Here is a 19,485-nt window from a genome sequence, read left to right on the forward strand (position 1 = left end):
GCGTGTCGTGTACGTGGAAATAACGGGTGGTATAATTCATACGCGACTCTATGTCATCGTGGTGTTATATTTTATCCATGGAAAGCTTGACAAAATTGTCTTGCAGAGTCATGCACCGGACTACTGGATCAGATAGGAAGCGTGATTGTATGTAAATGATTTTTCTTCGTGTTTAATTTTATAGGAGAGCGTCCATAAAATTGTATCGATTTTTTACGCCTGCGTTTGCATGTAAATATTCGAATAAACTGTGCAAAATATATCTAACACGGGGTTTCATTGCGAATTATCGTGGCGAAGGGTTGTGCACTGCCAATAAAAATAATATTTCTAAATCTTCGATAATCCTTTGAACTGTGAATTATTCTCGTTCCAACTGTAAAATGTAGGATTAAAGCGAAGGAACGAGAGTTGAAGAAGTAGAAGAGTTTGGCAACTTTCGAAAGGTTTGGGGGATTGGACGGACAGGACAAGTTACGAATGGATACGTAGGGAACGAAGAAAAGTAAAAAGTGGGAATGGAGGAGAAGAAACGGAAAATTAAGGAAGCTAGGAAAATGAACGTAGGAAATGGGGCATCAGCAATGCGAAGAGAATGAAAGTAGTAGTAGATGTGAAACGGGAGAAAAAGTAGGAAAATGGACGCGCAAAGTGAAACATGCAGACAATTGCAAACACTTGAAAAACGTGACAAGTTAAGAAAGCTGAGAGGACAACGAAGACTCATAAAATCATGGAACTTCAAAGAACTGAAAAAAAGGCAATATCTTAGGAAATTCAAGAACACTGAGAAACTCACTTCTTACAGAGTGTATGAATTATTCTTTAAGGTGTCCCTTAAAGCGTTCCTGAATTTTTTAAACGTCTGTGAAAGAATGATCAGAATGCAATTTATATGACTTTTGAATTTTTCATCTCCTCTCAAGCAACGATATTCAGAACATTCTGCACATGTTCGTGAATATTTGAAGGGTAATCGAAGGTGATCATGCGTTTGCACATATGAAGAACGAGCAATCGATAATCGAACCGATAGGGAACCGCGTAGAAAAATGCACCGATAAATTCTCCGAGTAATTTCTACGAGAATACGGGCGATTAATGCGCGAGCTTCTGGGATCTTCGAATTATTCGATTCAAAGCTCGCGTCTGTTGAAATAAAAATGAACAACTTTCTAGCTCATCGAACATACTATTATGAAATCGAGCAATATGCAGCTTCCCAGCGTAAGTTTCACTATCGCCACGTGGCAATAGTTCGTTTCTTTCTGCTTGTCCACATTTTTCTTCGCGTTGGCCTTTTTCTTCACTCTTGGCGTTGCTTTCGTGCTTTCCTTCGCGTCTGAATCCTTTCCCTCGCTAATAGCTTGAAATCGTACACCGAATTCCACCTGTAACGCGAGAGACAAATTCTTGAAGCATTATCGGACTCTTTGTAATTAGAAACATCGAACTTTTCGATTTATTTAATTTTAATCGGACGTTAAAAGCAGAAGACTTTAGGAAACGTAGAAATCTTTGAAGATACGCAAGCGAATAGATCCCTTCAATTTGGAATTATGTCGTCGTTGTTCCTTTTCCGCGGTTATAATAATTAGTATTCTTGCGATATTCTTGCAATCGTTAATGACATTCTACGATCCATCTCGATGTTATATCGTAGAACGTAACAAATAAATGATGCTTTGAAAAAATGAACAATATCTTCGAAAACGCAACAATGTGAATGAAAATAAAAATGAACAAACGGTGGAGCTTTTTGTTTGTATAATAAAGCACGATTCATACGAATTCCATCACTATTCTATAACATCTCAGTGGATTTGAAGGAAGATAAAACTGCGCGCTCCATCCACGAGGTATAAGGTACGTATTTTCCGTATCTGATTACAGAGACACAGAGAATCTTGGAAATGCAGAAACAATTATTTTCTAAATTTATCATTCTGTGTTCTTCGCGAAAGAATTAAACGTTTAAAAGGTAGATACGAAACTTTGATTGATTGATGCTTTAAAAGTCAAATCTGTCGCTCATGAAAAATGCTGCCAAGTCGAAGTCATGTCTATGTAAATTTTCAATAAAACAAGCGCACATAGAACATGGGCAGGAGAAAAAGTTTTATATGGAAAGCATAAAAGAGAGATTTCCAATTGAAATCGTATGAGATTTTTATCATACCGTTTTCCTTTCGGGGACCAGTAACTGCATGTTCTCGTCGACATTCCAAAAGGAGAAACCGCTACGATCCTCAGATCGTTTGAGGTTTCCACCGAATATCGCCAATTCCTCGTTCGGTAACAGATTGTCGTCAAACTCCGCCTTCGCCGATTTTCCACTCTCAGCTTTTCCTTTCCTCCTTTTTATGGTGGATCTTTGCGGAGATTTATCTCGTGGGCGTGGGATATCGCCTTCGAGCACATCCATCAACGAAAGTCGAAAAATCAATGGACACGATCCGGTATTTTGTATCTACAATATTTTTGAACATAAAGTGACACGGGATACCAATTAATCAATTCGGTGCAATTCGACAGCTTGTTGATCAAACATTAAGCAGCCGGCGGGAATTTGAGAAATATTTATATAAATTCGTATTATTAACATAAATATATATTTATAATTTTCGTGGCGATGGATAATTCATGCGAATCGCGAAACATTCGAGAAACGAAGCCCTCTGAAAATCGGATAGCACGCGCGCAAAATTCCAATTGATAAATTGTGATTTACATATCGTAAATACAGTATGCGATATACAGTGAATAAAAAATATAATTGTAATATTATTCGAGAGAAAAAGATGAACAGTTCTATAAAGAAATATAAAGGGTCGTTGGTAACTGGTGGTACAAGCGGAAAGGGGGTGATTCTACGCGAAAAAAGAAGTCGAAAATATAGAATAAAAATTTTTCGTTCGAGGCTTTGTTTTCGAGAAAATCGACTTTGAATTTTCGCTCGGTACGCGTGCACTTTATCGCGTCTCGTTATAACGGATCTCACTGTAGATCGTTGTCTCGATGGAAAAATTAAAAAAAAAAAAATCAATAAAAGAAATTTTTATTCTATGTTTTCTTCTTTTTTCGCGTAGAATCACCCCCTTTCCGCTTGTATCACCAGTTATCAACCACCCTGTATATTATGCTGCTGAACAACGATTTAATTCGACGAAGTTGAGGATTTTGGTAAATTGCTTTGGACATTAGTGGTTTATTAAATTTTTAGAAATATCATCTTATCGAGCTACGTGTCTAAATTATGCCAAACTATTGTGAAGAACGGAGTGAAGAGACGGAAGTGGTGGAACAGCGAGAAAAATGACGAGAAAAAGGAAGAAGAGAGCGTTATGTTTCGGTGTGTACGAAAAAGATAAGAAACATAAAGATAAATAGAAGAAGATAAAAGAATTTAGTCGTCCCTGGTTACTGTAATTTAATCTGTACACGTTAGATGATTAGCTTGGTGCGACAGGTCATTATGAAACTTCTCTGGTGATTTACAATAATAGAATTCGCGTGAAAATTTATGCTATGCATACCAACGAAAGGTAACCGAAAATGTCTTGATTTAGTTATTTTAGTTGAAGAGTTTCCGCGAGATAAAAGATTTGGATTTTCGTCAAGAAACTGTGCAAATTGTAATATTATATTTCTACTTGAGAAAGGAAGCATCTGATGAAACAGGTCCTCGATATTACGGTAAAACAATACGAGGCTTAATGTCTTGTCTGAAGGGAACTCTTCATTGAAAAGTTCGCCATTGTACAGGTATAATACACGGTGTCATAACAATCCTTCAACGTTAATAAAATGACACGAAGTTTAATGTACACGGTTTGTCTTGCTTCGGAGTACTTTTCACTGGAAAGTTCACCATTCGAAAATTATACAATTTCTCAACGTTGGTAAAACGACACGAAGCTTAATCGTACACCAGTTGTAACAAAAGCTTGGAAATCTATTCGGCCAAAAGTTCACCATTTTACAACTGCACAATTTCTCAACGTTAATGAAACGAGACGAAGCTTAATGATATTTCATTTGTCAAAGAATTCTGTATTCAAAAGTTGCTCATTGTGTTATAAAAATCTCTTCAACATCCATCACATAGACATAATCTAAAATTCTTTTGATCACAATTATGCGCGAGACTTTTCTTTCTTCTTTGCAAAGAATTACAAAATAATTTATTCATCGAATTTATCAGGCCAGTTCATTATAATATATTTTTTTGTTTTTTTTTTCAAAATCCATCGCATACATGGAAATCATTTAAATTCCTTCGATCGCAAGCGCTCATGGAACCTTTTTCTATTCCTCGCAATATATTTTTCTAGAAAATTTATTCATCGAACTGATCAAGTAGATTTATTGCGCGACACGAGTTTTTCAAGATTCATCGTATAGAAATAATCTACTTTTCGTGGTTGTAATTACGCACCAGACTTTTTCTCACTCGTTATTAAATATTTCTTTGAAAAACTTATTTATCGAATTCGCGGAACTTCGATTTGACACTTTCCATCCACGACACGGCGTCGGTTGTCAAAGATTCTTGCGATCCAATTTTCTATACTTCACCTACGCCGTACAATTTTAACTTCACTATCCTTTGAAGAGTTCGTGGCAATGTTTAAAAGGCAACTTTGTTTGCAAGTATCCGACATGAGTCGTGTATCCGCAACAGGAAATTGTTTCGCTAGAATCTGGGGCGAGTTCGTGGCTTCAAAGCACTTATTGCAAGTCATCCAAGCTAACCCAAAAGGATTCAAAGTGCCGAGATTATATAGACATTAACGAGTTCGATCTGCGTGTTGGCTCGAATTTCAAACGGGAACGATTAAATTCTCCGCCTGGTTTGTTTAAAGGAATAAAACGTAGGGTTAAATAGGTAGATACGGTGGAAACAGTTTAGCAATTGTCAGTATTCGAGGATCATGCCAATTTATTTGCAGCCGTTCGTTTCTGTGTAATCCTTGATTTCCAGACCTGAGAATAGGTATTACAGAGATAAGGAAGAATTAATTACTGTCGGCGTGTTAAGCTCTTGAAGGGAGAATTCATTGACGACAGAAGATAATTATTCTATATTCTTCTGAGAAAGGTAACGCGATACAAACAATTATTAGAACTAAGTATTTCGTACTCTCGAAGATTACCATTCAGAAAATTAAAAGAAATCATCAAGCAGGAGCTATAATTTAAAATACATTGAAACACTTTCAACGATACTTCATTTCACTCAGAAAATTAAATAGTCGCCATTTGGGGAAAGAACATGAAAGAGTATGTTTCAATAAAGAAAATTCCTCCTCCTTAATTCTTTGGAATAGTAGCTGTCAAACGAAGAAAAAAATTGTCGAGGTGGACGTCGAGGGCAATTTAGGAGGGTGGGATTTTTGTCATTTATTCAGAGAGGGTGTGAAACTCGTCGAACGATCAAGGAACTCGTTTTCTCGTTTCCTAGATTCCAGCAACGTTTTCCTCATACTCGTACAATATAATATTAGAGATGACAACGAAATTACATTTCTCGTCGCGTCCGTATCAAAATAACAGATAATCCTTTGACCACGATAGAGCCATTGGAAGTCGTCGCGAAAGGCGCGGATAAAGTTATCGCCATTTGTTGTCCTTTCGAATCCGATACTCGCCTCCAGTCGACGATTTCCTGATTTAGAATAGCATTTTTCTAACCAGACAATGGTACACCATTAGGAGAACAATATTGTAAGCCGTGAGCTGTTTTCTTATATGTTTCGTGTATCTTGCAGAAGAATGGGATTGAATCGATGGTACCGTACGATGGACGGATTTCGAAAGAAAAGTAACGTCCACGATACCGAGAATTATTTTTAAATTGGAAATTGGATTTTTAATTGCAGTCTGAATATTCGTGGAAAATTAGCTTTACTTATATTATTGAAACATGAAGATTCCTGGGAAATTTAGAGGAAATGAACAAATACTCCAGAGAAAAGAATCGTTGGAAAAATCTACGAATTATGATGATGTTGTGACGTTGATGATGGTGATGTTGATGTTGATGACGATGATGATGAAGAAGTTGAAGTTGAAGTTGAAGTTGAAGTTGAAGTTGAAGTTGAAGTTGAAGTTGAAGTTGAAGTTGAAGTTGAAGTTGAAGTTGAAGTTGAAGTTGAAGTTGAAGTTGAAGTTGAAGTTGAAGTTGAAGTTGAAGTTGAAGTTGAAGTTGAAGTTGAAGTTGAAGTTGAAGTTGAAGTTGAAGTTGAAGTTGAAGTTGAAGTTGAAGTTGAAGTTGAAGTTGAAGTTGAAGTTGAAGTTGAAGTTGAAGTTGAAGTTGAAGTTGAAGTTGAAGTTGAAGTTGAAGTTGAAGTTGAAGTTGAAGTTGAAGTTGAAGTTGAAGTTGAAGTTGAAGTTGAAGTTGAAGTTGAAGTTGAAGTTGAAGTTGAAGTTGAAGTTGAAGTTGAAGTTGAAGTTGAAGTTGAAGTTGAAGTTGAAGTTGAAGTTGAAGTTGAAGTTGAAGTTGAAGTTGAAGTTGAAGTTGAAGTTGAAGTTGAAGTTGAAGTTGAAGTTGAAGTTGAAGTTGAAGTTGAAGTTGAAGTTGAAGTTGAAGTTGAAGTTGAAGTTGAAGTTGAAGTTGAAGTTGAAGTTGAAGTTGAAGTTGAAGTTGAAGTTGAAGTTGAAGTTGAAGTTGAAGTTGAAGTTGAAGTTGAAGTTGAAGTTGAAGTTGAAGTTGAAGTTGAAGTTGAAGTTGAAGTTGAAGTTGAAGTTGAAGTTGAAGTTGAAGTTGAAGTTGAAGTTGAAGTTGAAGTTGAAGTTGAAGTTGAAGTTGAAGTTGAAGTTGAAGTTGAAGTTGAAGTTGAAGTTGAAGTTGAAGTTGAAGTTGAAGTTGAAGTTGAAGTTGAAGTTGAAGTTGAAGTTGAAGTTGAAGTTGAAGTTGAAGTTGAAGTTGAAGTTGAAGTTGAAGTTGAAGTTGAAGTTGAAGTTGAAGTTGAAGTTGAAGTTGAAGTTGAAGTTGAAGTTGAAGTTGAAGTTGAAACTGAAGCTGAAGCTGAAGTTGAAGTTGAAGTTGAAGTTGAAGTTGAAGTTGAAGTTGAATGAAGTTGAAGTTGAAGTGGAAGTTGAAGTTGAAGATGAAGTTGAAGATGAAGTTGAAGTTGAAGTTGAAGTTGAAGTTGATGTTGAAGTTGACGTTGATGATAACAAATAGTTTTGTAAGAATAATATTTTGCATAATATAAACAATTATTTATAAAATGTGCAATCTATATTTCCAAGTATTTTATCGTAACAGATACTCGAATTTAATTAAAACACTGTTTCTGCGATCTAAACACATGAAAAGTTTATAACATAGAGATACGAATATTTAAAAGAAATATTGATCATATAGATATTTCTCTTAATTATCCACGAATTTACTGAGCAAAGTGTTAAAAAGGTTCGTGATTCCTTGCGCGTAACATCCGGCTCACATGGCATAAGCCGAAAGAGAACAAAATCGTTTAGTGTTGTTGACACGGTCGTCGATTAGTTTCGTGTAGATTGAATAAATTTGCAAACGTTATACATATCCCGTATATGCATATCCAGCGAGGATACAATGAATCATAGAGAGAGCACGGATCATTTGGGAGTTACGTGAAACTTCATTGTTTAGTACCTTGTATGAAAATGGTAATCGATAAAATACGGACGAAAGATAATGGATCGCAATTAATTCGTCGCGTGGTGGCATTACCGGGAGTAATTAGAAGCCTCTCATGCGTCGCTTCTCCAATTAATCTTGAAACAACAGGCTCATACGTTTTCACGATCCAATTACAATTACATTTGTGGTGATTGCTCTTTCTGCATTAAACTGCACCATCCTTTATTTAGTTATTTGTTCGTTGAGAATCAAATTATCCAGTTAATTAATTGCTCGTAATCGGTGTTTGAATGGAAAATACAGGCCGCATAAATTAAAATACATCATTCTTGTTGACAATGAAGACTCAATAAATGTTAAATGCTAGATTATTATTCCTTTATCAAGTTTCTGACCAAATTTATTCTCTGGTTTCTGTACTTTTTCTTTTCTAATAGGGAAACTTTAGAAATTGATCGAGCAACTATTTTATCACGCAAAGGTATACGGGGAGAGCTTCGCTAATTATCCGCTGTTGATAATTAACAGCGTAAGTGAACGAAGATATCTGTATACATCGTATACGTATTTTGTGCAATGTTAAAAGTTTATAGAGTAAAGAATGCAAAAATATTTACAATGGTTGTTTCAAACTTACAGACATCCTTAGTTCTATGGATTTCTCGTCGGTAAGTTCGAAACGAGCAACCCGAAATCGAGGCTTCAAGACATAAGATGGCACCACTCCTCGTCCCGTAAGTTTCACGCTCCATCTCGTTCTCGTTCTGGAACTGGAAACTTCGAAATATTCTTGATTCTAGCAGAAATTAATTCGCTTCATTATTTGTTTCTAATGTGGGCTGCAGATTCGTAAATTTACAAAAATTTTATATCGATAGTAACATAATCCAATTTCCGTTGAAAAACGTGAAAGATTCTAGAATACATCGATCGACAGATATCGTATGAACTTAGTTCCAATCGCAGAAGGAATTCAAAATTTGTGTTTTTACTTTATTAACCTTGTCAACCTCGTTAAAAGCCTTTGTTCATGATTGCAATATGTAATTAAAGAAATATTTCCTAGGTAAGGACAATCAATAAGCAAGAAGATAAGATATCAGAAAAGGATAGTTATCGCTAGATGTGGATTTTTGTCCACTTGTTGGAAATTTTCTACATAACGCTACGTTATATAAGATATATAAAACTATACAGAGTACGGTACTCACTATAATATTCATTATAACATACGAAATACAGTTTATAGCATTATGGTATAGCGCTCATTATAATACGTAAGACAAATCTTTTTAATTATAAAGAAAGTTTAGTTACAAAAAAGTTAGCGTTGAAAATACGTATTGCATAAGTATCCGCAGTCGTATTGTAATCGCACACGATTAATGTTAAAAATTTGGAAATTAGCAGTTGAGGAAGATCGATTAAAAAAAATCACGATGTCTTGTGGAACCAAAACGCAGTCGTTTAAAATTTGTCGATGTGCGTGCAAATGGCGATGCCAATGCCTAATTGCACGCATGAAGAAGCCTGGTGCGCCATTCGGCACCGGATCAAAACGTGGCACACACATTGGATTACACCCAAAATTCTACACAAACGATCCAGTGTCATCAATAACAGTGGGATCGTACGATCCTTTGATTGCTAAAAGCAAATCCACTGGCATCAGGTATATTTCCATTAAATGCTATTAACAATTAACTCTTTGTACGTTTTTATAAAAATGCCACTACACCGTTTTAGATTTCTTTACGACAATTCACGTCTTTAAGATGAAAGTTTATGCACAAAATTTTAAGTAACAAAGCTTCGGACGATAAAGGTTCAGATATATGGGTTTAACCACTCGTGACTGCTTTTCTCATTTCTATATCATCAGATTATAGTACAGTTTTACGTAATTTTCTCGTTCAGATTGCTTAAAATTGTACTTGGTACGATGCAGAATGAGAAAATTGAAAATTTCGGAGATGTAAGAAAATTATCGCTGCGTATCTGATGTACCAAAATTCCTGCATGAAATACGCTGGTTACCCAAGAATCGTGAACGTTTTGGTCATCTGTACAAGAGTTAAACCTTTTCCTATTATATCGCGATTAATGTAGAGAAAATTTGTTTCAAAATGAAAACTAGCTGGAAGAAGGAGTTGGAGTCTGAAGAATTTTCGAGGACAATGGGAGGGAGAGTAGAAAAATATGCGACGCAGAAATACCTGATGAAGACAGGACGTGGTCCAGGAACCCACGAAATACCCCAGTGGCCTGATATCATCCTGAACGAAGCTTGCAAAGCTGTTAAAAGAAACGTTGGATTTGGAACTGTTCCCCTTTTCCAACCTGCTTGGCCATCGACTACTCCTGGGCCAGGCGAATGATTCGAAATTATTTCTTTATAGATATAAGTTGCTTGATAAATCTTACTAACTCTCTTGATTGTTTGTTTCAGGGTATACAAGGAAGTGTCCTTATTACTACGTGGACAAAAGAAGACGCGAGGGACAGTCTTGCGTGCCAACTTTTGAATACGATGGTTTGCGGCCTAGATTCCGTACTCTAATGAAACCTTGGACACTGCCATGCAATTTGTTCGTAATTTACAATTTTACTATCTGTCAAGAAGATATGAACATGAAAATTTGGAACTGACGAATTATTTGTCTTTTTAGGTACGACGTGAGACATCCAAAATCTCTTGAAACTTACCTGGAGAAGGTTACTGGAAAAAAAGGACCCTACAATTTGTTCACAGGTTATTCAAGATCGGTGTTACGCGTTTCAAATATTCTACATCAATCGATTTGTTTTCAGGGCCAAGGGATGAAAGCACGATCAAGGGCTATTTTGCAACTGTGAAATTGGAGGATCATGGAGACTGGCCCAGATCGTTGCCAGCAGAAATGGACAAATTGTTGCATAAATCGTATTATTTTAAGGGACGTTGGACCACCTGTCCAAGGTATTATTATCAAAATTTACATTTATGCAATGTGAGGTATTTATTCCGCAAAAATATTAAGAGGAGAAAGGGAGTTACATTTCTATTCCCCCGAAATGAATATTCTAATTTTTATAATAATCAAAAAATAAACGGTTATCTCTCGACAGATTTCCTAAGGTATCAGGTACCAGAGCGATGTTGAAAGATCTAGCGTTATGTTACAAAGATCCAAAGGAACCAGGACCTGGTCATTACGACCCAAAATCACCAAGGAAACCAAAAAACACGAAGAATTATCCTTTCAATATAAACGTTGAATTTGTCAGGCCTGGTCCATCTTGGGAAATTCCTGGCCCAGGAAGGTACAAAATCAAAGATACGCGAACTATAGAAGGAAACGGATGGACATTTCTTTTCAAAAGCAAGGCGCCACGGACAGATTTTATTAGAATCCCTACCTACAATGCTTTTTAATTTTTCCTCCCAATTATTAAACAAAGGATTACATTCAATTTAAAGATAGCTCACTTCATCTTCGTGATTTTCTTCCGGCTGATACGTAACTGGAAGCTTCAAGATGGAACCAGTTTCGATCGTCCTTCCAGGAGGCACGAAAAATGGTCCAAATGGATCTAATAAACTCACGTCTATCTTCACGTTTCTAATTGAAACGAATACCAATTTTGAAATCATTTTCTTAAATATTCTCATATATATATCTTATAACATTTATAAAATTATTATTCTTCTAATATTTAACATTCGAATTTTTAATATTAAATATTGTTTAAAAGAGAAAGATGACAAATTCTTATTTTAGAAATCGTTCGTTTTTTATTTATGTTGGTACTTACTGATTGGAAATATTTTTCACGAAGAGAAATTTTCTGGAAGATGTACCAATCGCTGTTGGTCCAAAGGCAATTTCACGATCCTCGTTCAAGACCAAGATTTCCGGTCTACTAATGGGGCAAATTAATTTCACAAAAAGTAATTCATCGCGTTTCGTTCCATCCTTCGTTTCTAAATCGATCGTGCATGTCACGAAAATCGTGGAAATACAACGTTCGAAAGTTTCCAATAAGCTGATTTCGCCAGTTACTTTATCAACTTCAGGAATCTTCTTCTCCTCCACTTCTTTCTTCCTCTTTCTTCTTCCTGCTTTTAGAAGAGTTTAATTATTCTTTTCGTTGTGAATTTTTCTATTTTATATTTATTACTATCTCAGTTGTACTTTTGAAATGTTGGAAATTATTGAATTTTCTTATAAATATCGTAGAAATCATATTTTTTAATTTCTTGACATGGAATTTGCATCCGAAATTGACTGGTCGTTTTAGCGTTAATAAAAATACCTTCTTTTGCCGGTTCGTCGATTTTTTCAGTCTTCGTCTCCTGCTCATCGACGTTCATTTTCAATCTAAGACCGTTTTCGAAAATCATATTTTTCGGTAACTTTGGCTTGAACATGAAATTTACAGCGATAAACTCATTGCTCTGTAAAACACCAGACTGTGGCATAATCTTGAGTCTATCGGAGGAACTCTTAAATTGGTAACGAGCTGTGAACTCTTTACGTTGATTTTTTATAATTCCGCAGGTGCAATGAGGATAGGAAGCCGCGTTGAAGCCCCTCAGATACACCGAAGCCTAATTTCGTTTATTACAACAAATTGATTGGTTAATATATTTTATTTTATTTATTTATTTATTTATTTATTTATTAGACACTTGTTTATCTATTTACCATTGAGAACGAACCACAAGGGGTTGGAGGAAATTCGATAATTTGCTCGCTTAGCTCGCAAAATGTGTCTATAATGTACACATAAATTTCTATCGAGTTCTTCTCCTTTCTTCTATCCAAATGATGGAACTTTTCTATCATAGCATCCGTGACTTCTTTCTTGTCTAATATTTGTTCATAAAAATTACGATTTCTTACGACTAGACTGCGAATTTGTATGCAAATTCATTTTTTTATGAATATAATTAAAAAACTGAAGCGTAAGTAGAGAATTGTTTTACCTGCTATCACTATAAATTTTACAATCAGTATTATACTTTAGATACTCTATATATTTTTGCATAGTATGAAACCAAAGATTTCTTTAAATCTATTTCTAAGCTTGATTTTTTATTTTTAGTATCTGTGCATTCTTCAACCTTCGAATTTCCAGTAAATACGCACAAATCCGCAGTTTACTTCTATCAATTTTTATAAATTGATCTGAGAATAATCTTTTACCATCTGGATCTTTTTCGTTCATCACAGAATCATTGCTTAATTGATTTTCCAGATTATCTTCGTCCCGGTCAGTCATTCGACGTATTACTTTGGGAGTTTTAAGGTTCATAGGCACTGGTGGTGGGAGTCCACGATACCGTGGAACTGTCGATTGCCTGTTTATTTCATTCTTCAGTTTATTCAATATTGTTCGTCCTTTACACCCAGCGAGCTCTGCCAAAGTAACTACTTGCACTTGGAAGCTGATAAAAGAGATCATTCATTGATCTTTGTGAATGTAACAACAAAATGAATCTACGTTTTCTGAAAGAACTGCTAAACCTTCGTTCACCGGTCAATCCATTTTCTCCAATCTCATTCCCAGGAATGTCTGTTAAGCATGCAGAGTAAATCAGATGAAGTTTGATAGTTTCTCCAGGAAGAATGGCACCAAAACCATGGTTTGGATGTATTTCCATAGACGGAGGTAAGTCGATAAAGGCGTATTCTTGAATTAATAAAGACTCGTTCGTTAGTGTTAATTCTGTGTACACAGACTCGTGTGTGTGGACATATCCCAGATCGACATACGGTGGTTCTGCAAAATAAATAATACAAAAGAAACCTAAGATCTTTCTCATCTAGTTTTAGGCTCTTATTGCTAATATTTTATTTTTATTTTAAACTGTTTTTCCATCGACTTTAGTTTTACTAATTTCAAGCTCTATTTTGCTATCTTTGATTTGGTCAATGCATTTTAAGATTTATTTATCTATTTGAATATCCTTTGGCATTTTATTCTTTTCTTTCTTCGTTTTTTTAAATTAATGACTGACCTAATATTAGACCACGACACGTAGTTAAACTAGCAAGAGCTTTCAGTATCAATGGCGGTGGTTTCTTCGGTCCTTGAGACATAATTTGTACTTGAATGGGGAATTCTAGCATGCTGCACGTTGGATCGTAGAATCTAAAAATACAGAACGAATGTGTGAGTGACATATTAATTAAAATAAATTTCAATTAATTTCTACTATAATTTAGATGATTTCTTGTACCGTGTAGAGATATCAATGATACTGGATTCAGGTATGAATCTCACATTAACTTTCGAGGACGATTCAGATTGTACGATCGTTGACTTTGGATAAACTGACACTTGATTTCCCAAACTTTTTGGTATCTTCGTTAAAACTTCCACACTGTTACGTCCTAAAATACCAATCGCATTCTGATACTTTAATTAATATCGTAGCCACCTTTGATTATAAAAAGGTTACCATTATTAACGATAGTAAAAGATTGCTGACAAATGTCAGAATCGATCATTACGATGCCTAGATCAATACACGGTGGATCTAAGTGGATCTGATAACCAATCACTTCTGTCCAAATTGGAACACTCTACTTGAAAAACGAGACAATTTTTGTATTCTCTAGTCTTTAACTATTCGTATAATTTGCATTGTGAGTTACGAACCAATTTTCCAAGTGTCCTATTTTCAGTCAAAAAACAAATTTCCAACACTTCGTGGTGAAGACCTATGTATCTCGGTCGAAAAGTGATTTTTAAACGACACTTGAATTTTGGAGGTACTTCGATTTCATACATTTTTCCAGATTTCTGATTAACCGAGACGTCTTTGTTGTCATCCACATTCTCTACGCTTGTTTGTTCAGTCTCTTGTTTGTCTAAAAACACGTATACGTAATTTATCAGAGATGTTGCTGACCTGTGTTAAATATTCTAAACGTTTAGACTGACCGAAGCACGAAATGGACGATTTTACGCTTTGTATATCCGCCTGATCGAAATGCCATAAGAAAGAATGGTCACGATCGTTTCTTTCTTCAATTACAATGGAAAAGGATTTACTACCATCGTTGGAGATAATAAGAGTTCTCTCGTTGAATTTTGCGTTGTCGTATCTCCAAATCGGAGCTGAAGGGAACCTATTAATATAAATCGTGGATGTTCATGCATTCTTGGGAAATTTAAAATTTTTAAAATCTACAAAATCCGGACAAAATGTATAAAATATCTAAAGTGGAACACTTATAATATTTAGCGAGCGAAGCGAAATTTACAATTTATTTTTTCAAGCGTGTTCATAATGATACAAAATTGTATAAATATCTGCGGTCTATTCATCGTACTTTCCCCGTTGAATTTTGTGTCGTTAAATATAAAATACAAATTAGAACTGCATTATTCTCAACGCGAGGATTGATTGTAATTTTAATAAATAAATAAAAAAAAAATACCTGACTTCCTTAGGTTCCAAAACAGGTGTAGCACTTTGTGGAGCGCAACGAACTGGAATACGAAATTCATGAAAAGTTTCGGGATAATCTGGACTCAGAGTAAGGAACGAGATTTCTGCTGCCACTTCTTCCTCGTAAACTGGTGAAAATTTTACGTTGACCATCACGTCCAGACCAGGTTTGACCCTTGCAGCGTCCATAATGTCGATCTGAGTTCGAAATATTTATCGAATACGTTCTTTCTGATTTCAGTTATAAAATTCATAAATTAATCATTCGGGAACCTCGATGACTGCAGGCTCCCACACTTCTGTGTACACTTTATGGAATCGCAGATACGCCCATTTTGCTGCTTTGTTTCTGACTATCACTTTACGAGAATACTTCTTATTCGCTTCGAAGTCCTGATTAAATATACTGCGTGTTAATTAATTTAGAATAAAAATTCAAGAAGTAGATCAATTGAGAATACGTTCAGAATTAAACGCAAACACTAATTAAATTAGTATTGAAATTTCTAAGGGAACTGAGTTAGAATATTTACATCAAAAGTGACGATGCTTGGAATTGCAAAGAAGCAAGTGTCTTGCTCGAATACTTGTTCTATCGATGATTTGGATTCTTTTACTAGGAATTTTTCGAAATCTTCTTCATCTTCCAAAGTACGTCCCTCTTTTTTAGCTTCAGCATCTTTTTTAGCTTCAGCATCTTTTTTATCTTCTTTAAGATTCAATCCTGAATCTTCGACCTTGCGATCCTTTTCACTATCCTCCGGAACAGTTTTCTCCGTAATTAAAGATTCCTCCCCTTGAATCTCCTCGAAAAGGATTTCTGATAAACTTCCTTCGCTAATCTCTTTCAATTTCGTCTTCTTTACACACACGTCTTTTGGCTTCTTCCACAAACGAATACCATTGTTCATCTCTTGAGCGATCTTCGTGATGATTTTTATCAATCTTTCTTGACGAAGTCTTAGTTGTTTCTTTCTGTCTCGTTCGCGCTTCATTATCTATCGTATTTGATTAAAAACAATGTTTATATTGCACGTAGGAAGTTGTAGAAAATTTTGGGAAAAAGATTTCTCAGCAAAGAAGAACTAACTTTGTCGAAAATTATAGAATCAGACGACAATGCTTCGTCGATTTTATATTTCCATCTTATTCTGCGAAAAAAAGTGAAATTTTACTGAGTATCTTTTAATAATTATATCACGGACGATCGTAGAATACTTTAAAATATTTTCCAAATGGATATTTTTCCGAATAATTGCTCTTTCCTTCAAATGACAAGTACGATGCCATTCTTGACGCGATAAGGAAACCTAAAATACATCGAGATTAAAATGTAATTCTTTACCATTGTTTAGAAGACGCTTTACTTTTAGTTTAATCAAAGCTGCACAAAAGATCCAATTTTTATGTCGTTTCAAATATTCCTGCCATTTTTTATTTTCTTCCTTCTGTCGAAGTATCTTCAATTTCGACCACTTTGTAAATTTGTAATCTTTTCTCGATTTTTCTACTAAACGTGTTTCATCTTCTCTGGCTTCCTATTTTGAGTAAATTAAAAAAATTGCGATATTTTGCAAAAAGATATTTCCGAACCATCTAACCTTTCCCTCTTTGTGTTCATCTTCTCGTTGCAATACTAGTTCCTCTTTCTTACGAATCCTTCTACGTTCTTTCAAAGATAACAATCCTAACAGCAGGATAAAAGCAAAGGTATAATACTATATTTTCAAAGGCAGCAGATCGTAAAATTTACCTTTCCAAGTTTCTTCATTTTCTCTTTCGAGCCTTGCTCTAGTTTTCTCGTCGAATAAACATCCGCAACGCACCAGAAAACCTGGCTTATTCGACAAACTTTCACACTTTCTTCCTTGCATAATTGTTATCCTTACGATACGAGGAAATCTTGTCAAAATATCGAGCCGTCAAAACGAAGAAATAAAAGACTGAAAGGAAATCAGTCGAACATTGTCATACAATCCTTTCCACATATTTTCCTATATCACAATTTTTCTATTTCTTCAAAAACAAATTCCATCAATTTCTTCCCAAGGGTTCTAACTCTTTCAGCCTCTCGACGACTTATAACTAATTAAATTAATATAAACGAATCTTTCCTCGTAAAACTGATTTTAGATTTTAGTACAGTAATATCTTCTCTACAAAAATATATCTTCTTTCTATTATTTTATTTTATTATTAATAATTAGGAAGAAACGAAGTTTTCCTATATCCTACAAAATATTCAGTCTTACTAAATTAATATCACAGTTGTTACAATTTATAATTCTTCTCCAGCCTTTGTTAACTCGAGACTTAATTATCATCGATTGTAACGTAACTCTACACTGAAAATCTCAACCTGTCTTCACCCGTATCAACCGTTTAACAAACAGAAATCACTTCTTCGAACACTGAAACCGTGGACTTCGCGTAACCAATGATCAAGCGTGATCCAAAGTCCCGCAAGATCATAACGATTCATCCTCTAAATTAGCCTGCACGGTACACTTCGTGTTATCCGTAGCTTTTTTTCGATCGGTTCCGCGAGATCGCGGCGAGATCTCGTGCCATATGGAATCGTAACAGAAACTCTCGGGATAATGATGCACCGGATGATTACACACAGGCTGTGCACCGAATGCATAATTCATACGTATGCCACGAACTTTGAACCGGCGCCTCTACGGAGTTCACCCCGTGGCCCATAAGCAAGGGGCGTTATAATCACGCGTTTTCTCTTTCCTTCTTTCGTTTTTTCAAGCCTTCTTCAGGTAGGTTCGACCTCTTTCGTCGTTTTCCTTGCCACACACGTCACACGACGTCTGTCATAAGTGCGGACGTTTATGCATTTATGGGAATTTTAATGGCGTGGAAACGTACGAATTGCAAAAATATACGCAGTATTTACAGTAAGGTATTTGTTAGAATTAGACTGCGGATTCTTATGCAGTTGTGGAAAATTTAAAGGTTTAATATACAAGCGAATACAAAAACGACGTAACATCGAAAATGGAGTATGATATTTAGTAAGTGAGATGAATCTCTGTTTAGGTTCCATTCTTTTTAATTATGTTGGTAAAAATATAAAATTGCACGCAATATATTAGATATTTTCAGATTCATTTGAACATACGTGTGGCTATGAAAGAGAATTCTAAAGATTCGCCTGATATTTTTATCGTACTTATTTCGTCTATCTAGACTTTACAATTTTATGAAATAGAAAGAAAATGATGCATCTGTAATATGATAAACCATCGGTCAGTACTCGATCATTTAAACAGAGAACAGGGATAGCACAAGCTGTCTAACAAAAAAAACAGATCAGTAGTGAAACCATTAAAAGTCAATTCGAATTAAGTTTGGGAACGTTCCCCGTACAAATAACTGTAAATCTAAATGTGCCTGTTTAGAGATGCTTCCAATGAATATTCAAATAGTAGACCGGAAGTGGCACCTCTCGCGCGAGATGCGTAAAAAAAAAGGTAGCAGCTTCTCTAGCAGCCATATGTCGGATAATTTTGTAGATTGATGGAGAATTTCACGGAGCAACTGACACCCGTATAGATGTTCTCATAGGCGGAGGCTGTGTTGTGCGAAGCGTGTATATACGTTCATTTGTCTGGGGAAATTAATCGACATCCAATTGCCCGCCTAATAACTTTCTAATTTACGAGCAACGATCGCAATCGTCGGGCAAAATAGTCGCCTCTCGACACCTCGTTTTTCCCTATTTTATCAGGGATAAATGGTTTCTTCTTTATGGTGCTTCTATTGTGTTTTCAGCTACGAAAACGATAGAAAGCGAATCTTAAAAAGGAGACGCTTGTTCTTTGGCATACATAGTTCAGTATAAATAATAAAAATAAATAATGTATTCGTAAAAAGATTTTCAACGACGTGTACAATTTATAGTCGTTTTGATCACGGGAATGAAAACTAGATCTTAAAAACAATTCAGGCTCACCTTATGAAAAGAAAGATCAACGTTCAATTTGATCGAGTATTTTATTCGTCTGGAATATCCAACAATATATTCGTGAAAATATTTCTATTCCAAAGAAGTTTGTACTTGTCTTTCTAATCAAACAGACGATGGAGAATGGACCTCGAGGACAATATACACAAAAAAATCAATGTCTTATCGATTAACTACACGATACTATATACATAAAAAAAAAAATAAAGAATAGAGAGATGAAAAAATCATGGAACGATCGCGATAGAACTATAGAAATTTGAGTGCCTCGACGAGAAAATCTTCTACTGTCGAAATTACATATCTGTCATCTGTAGAAAGATAATCAAGAAAATTTCACCTCAGAGAAATCTCTGTAGGGGGTGGTCTCGGCGACCTTGAGAGAGAAGTGCGCGACACGGCACGTGCTCCTTGTCAAACAGTCCCAAACAT

The 19,485-nt window shown here is 35.4% G+C and overlaps 3 protein-coding genes across 3 annotated transcripts; 2 read left to right on the forward strand and 1 right to left on the reverse strand.

The window, feature by feature from the left end:
• Nucleotides 1-839: 839 nt before the first annotated feature.
• On the reverse strand, nt 840-8,628 carry LOC100741409. Its single transcript, XM_033321008.1, has 3 exons — nt 8,268-8,628; nt 2,180-2,470; nt 840-1,391 (listed from the first exon to the last, which is right to left on the reverse strand). The coding sequence occupies exons 1-3, from the start codon at nt 8,271-8,273 to the stop codon at nt 1,176-1,178; spliced, it is 513 nt and encodes a 170-aa protein (XP_033176899.1). The 5' UTR covers nt 8,274-8,628; the 3' UTR covers nt 840-1,175.
• A 5-nt stretch (nt 8,629-8,633) lies between these two features.
• LOC117151723 lies at nt 8,634-10,015 on the forward strand. The gene is made up of 2 exons (XM_033321002.1): nt 8,634-9,302; nt 9,768-10,015. Exons 1-2 carry the CDS (start codon nt 9,016-9,018, stop codon nt 10,006-10,008), a joined length of 528 nt encoding a protein of 175 aa, XP_033176893.1. The 5' UTR covers nt 8,634-9,015; the 3' UTR covers nt 10,009-10,015.
• A 19-nt stretch (nt 10,016-10,034) lies between these two features.
• On the forward strand, nt 10,035-11,273 carry LOC112212934 (lymphocyte expansion molecule-like). Its single transcript, XM_033321012.1, has 4 exons — nt 10,035-10,218; nt 10,300-10,382; nt 10,442-10,589; nt 10,739-11,273. The coding sequence occupies exons 1-4, from the start codon at nt 10,190-10,192 to the stop codon at nt 11,043-11,045; spliced, it is 567 nt and encodes a 188-aa protein (XP_033176903.1). The 5' UTR covers nt 10,035-10,189; the 3' UTR covers nt 11,046-11,273.
• The last annotated feature ends 8,212 nt before the right edge of the window (nt 11,274-19,485 follow it).

This window comes from Bombus impatiens, unplaced genomic scaffold, assembly GCF_000188095.3.
Source record: "Bombus impatiens unplaced genomic scaffold, BIMP_2.2 scf_0027, whole genome shotgun sequence".
NCBI classification, from domain to species: Eukaryota; Metazoa; Arthropoda; class Insecta; order Hymenoptera; family Apidae; genus Bombus; species Bombus impatiens.

Excerpts from the sequence above, each read along its gene's own strand:
- LOC112212934 (XM_033321012.1), top strand. The coding sequence starts at position 10,190 with ATGAAACCTTGGACACTGCCATGCAATTT. Across the intron at positions 10,383-10,441 it reads ACCCTACAATTTGTTCACAG|GGCCAAGGGATGAAAGCACG; the intron begins GTTATTCAAGAT and ends ATTTGTTTTCAG. Across the intron at positions 10,590-10,738 it reads CGTTGGACCACCTGTCCAAG|ATTTCCTAAGGTATCAGGTA; the intron begins GTATTATTATCA and ends ATCTCTCGACAG.
- LOC100741409 (XM_033321008.1), bottom strand. Across the intron at positions 1,392-2,179 it reads TGGTCCCCGAAAGGAAAACG|GTGGAATTCGGTGTACGATT; the intron begins GTATGATAAAAA and ends CTCGCGTTACAG.
- LOC117151723 (XM_033321002.1), top strand. The coding sequence starts at position 9,016 with ATGTTAAAAATTTGGAAATTAGCAGTTGAGGAAGATCGATTAAAAAAA. Across the intron at positions 9,303-9,767 it reads AGCAAATCCACTGGCATCAG|CTGGAAGAAGGAGTTGGAGT; the intron begins GTATATTTCCAT and ends AATGAAAACTAG.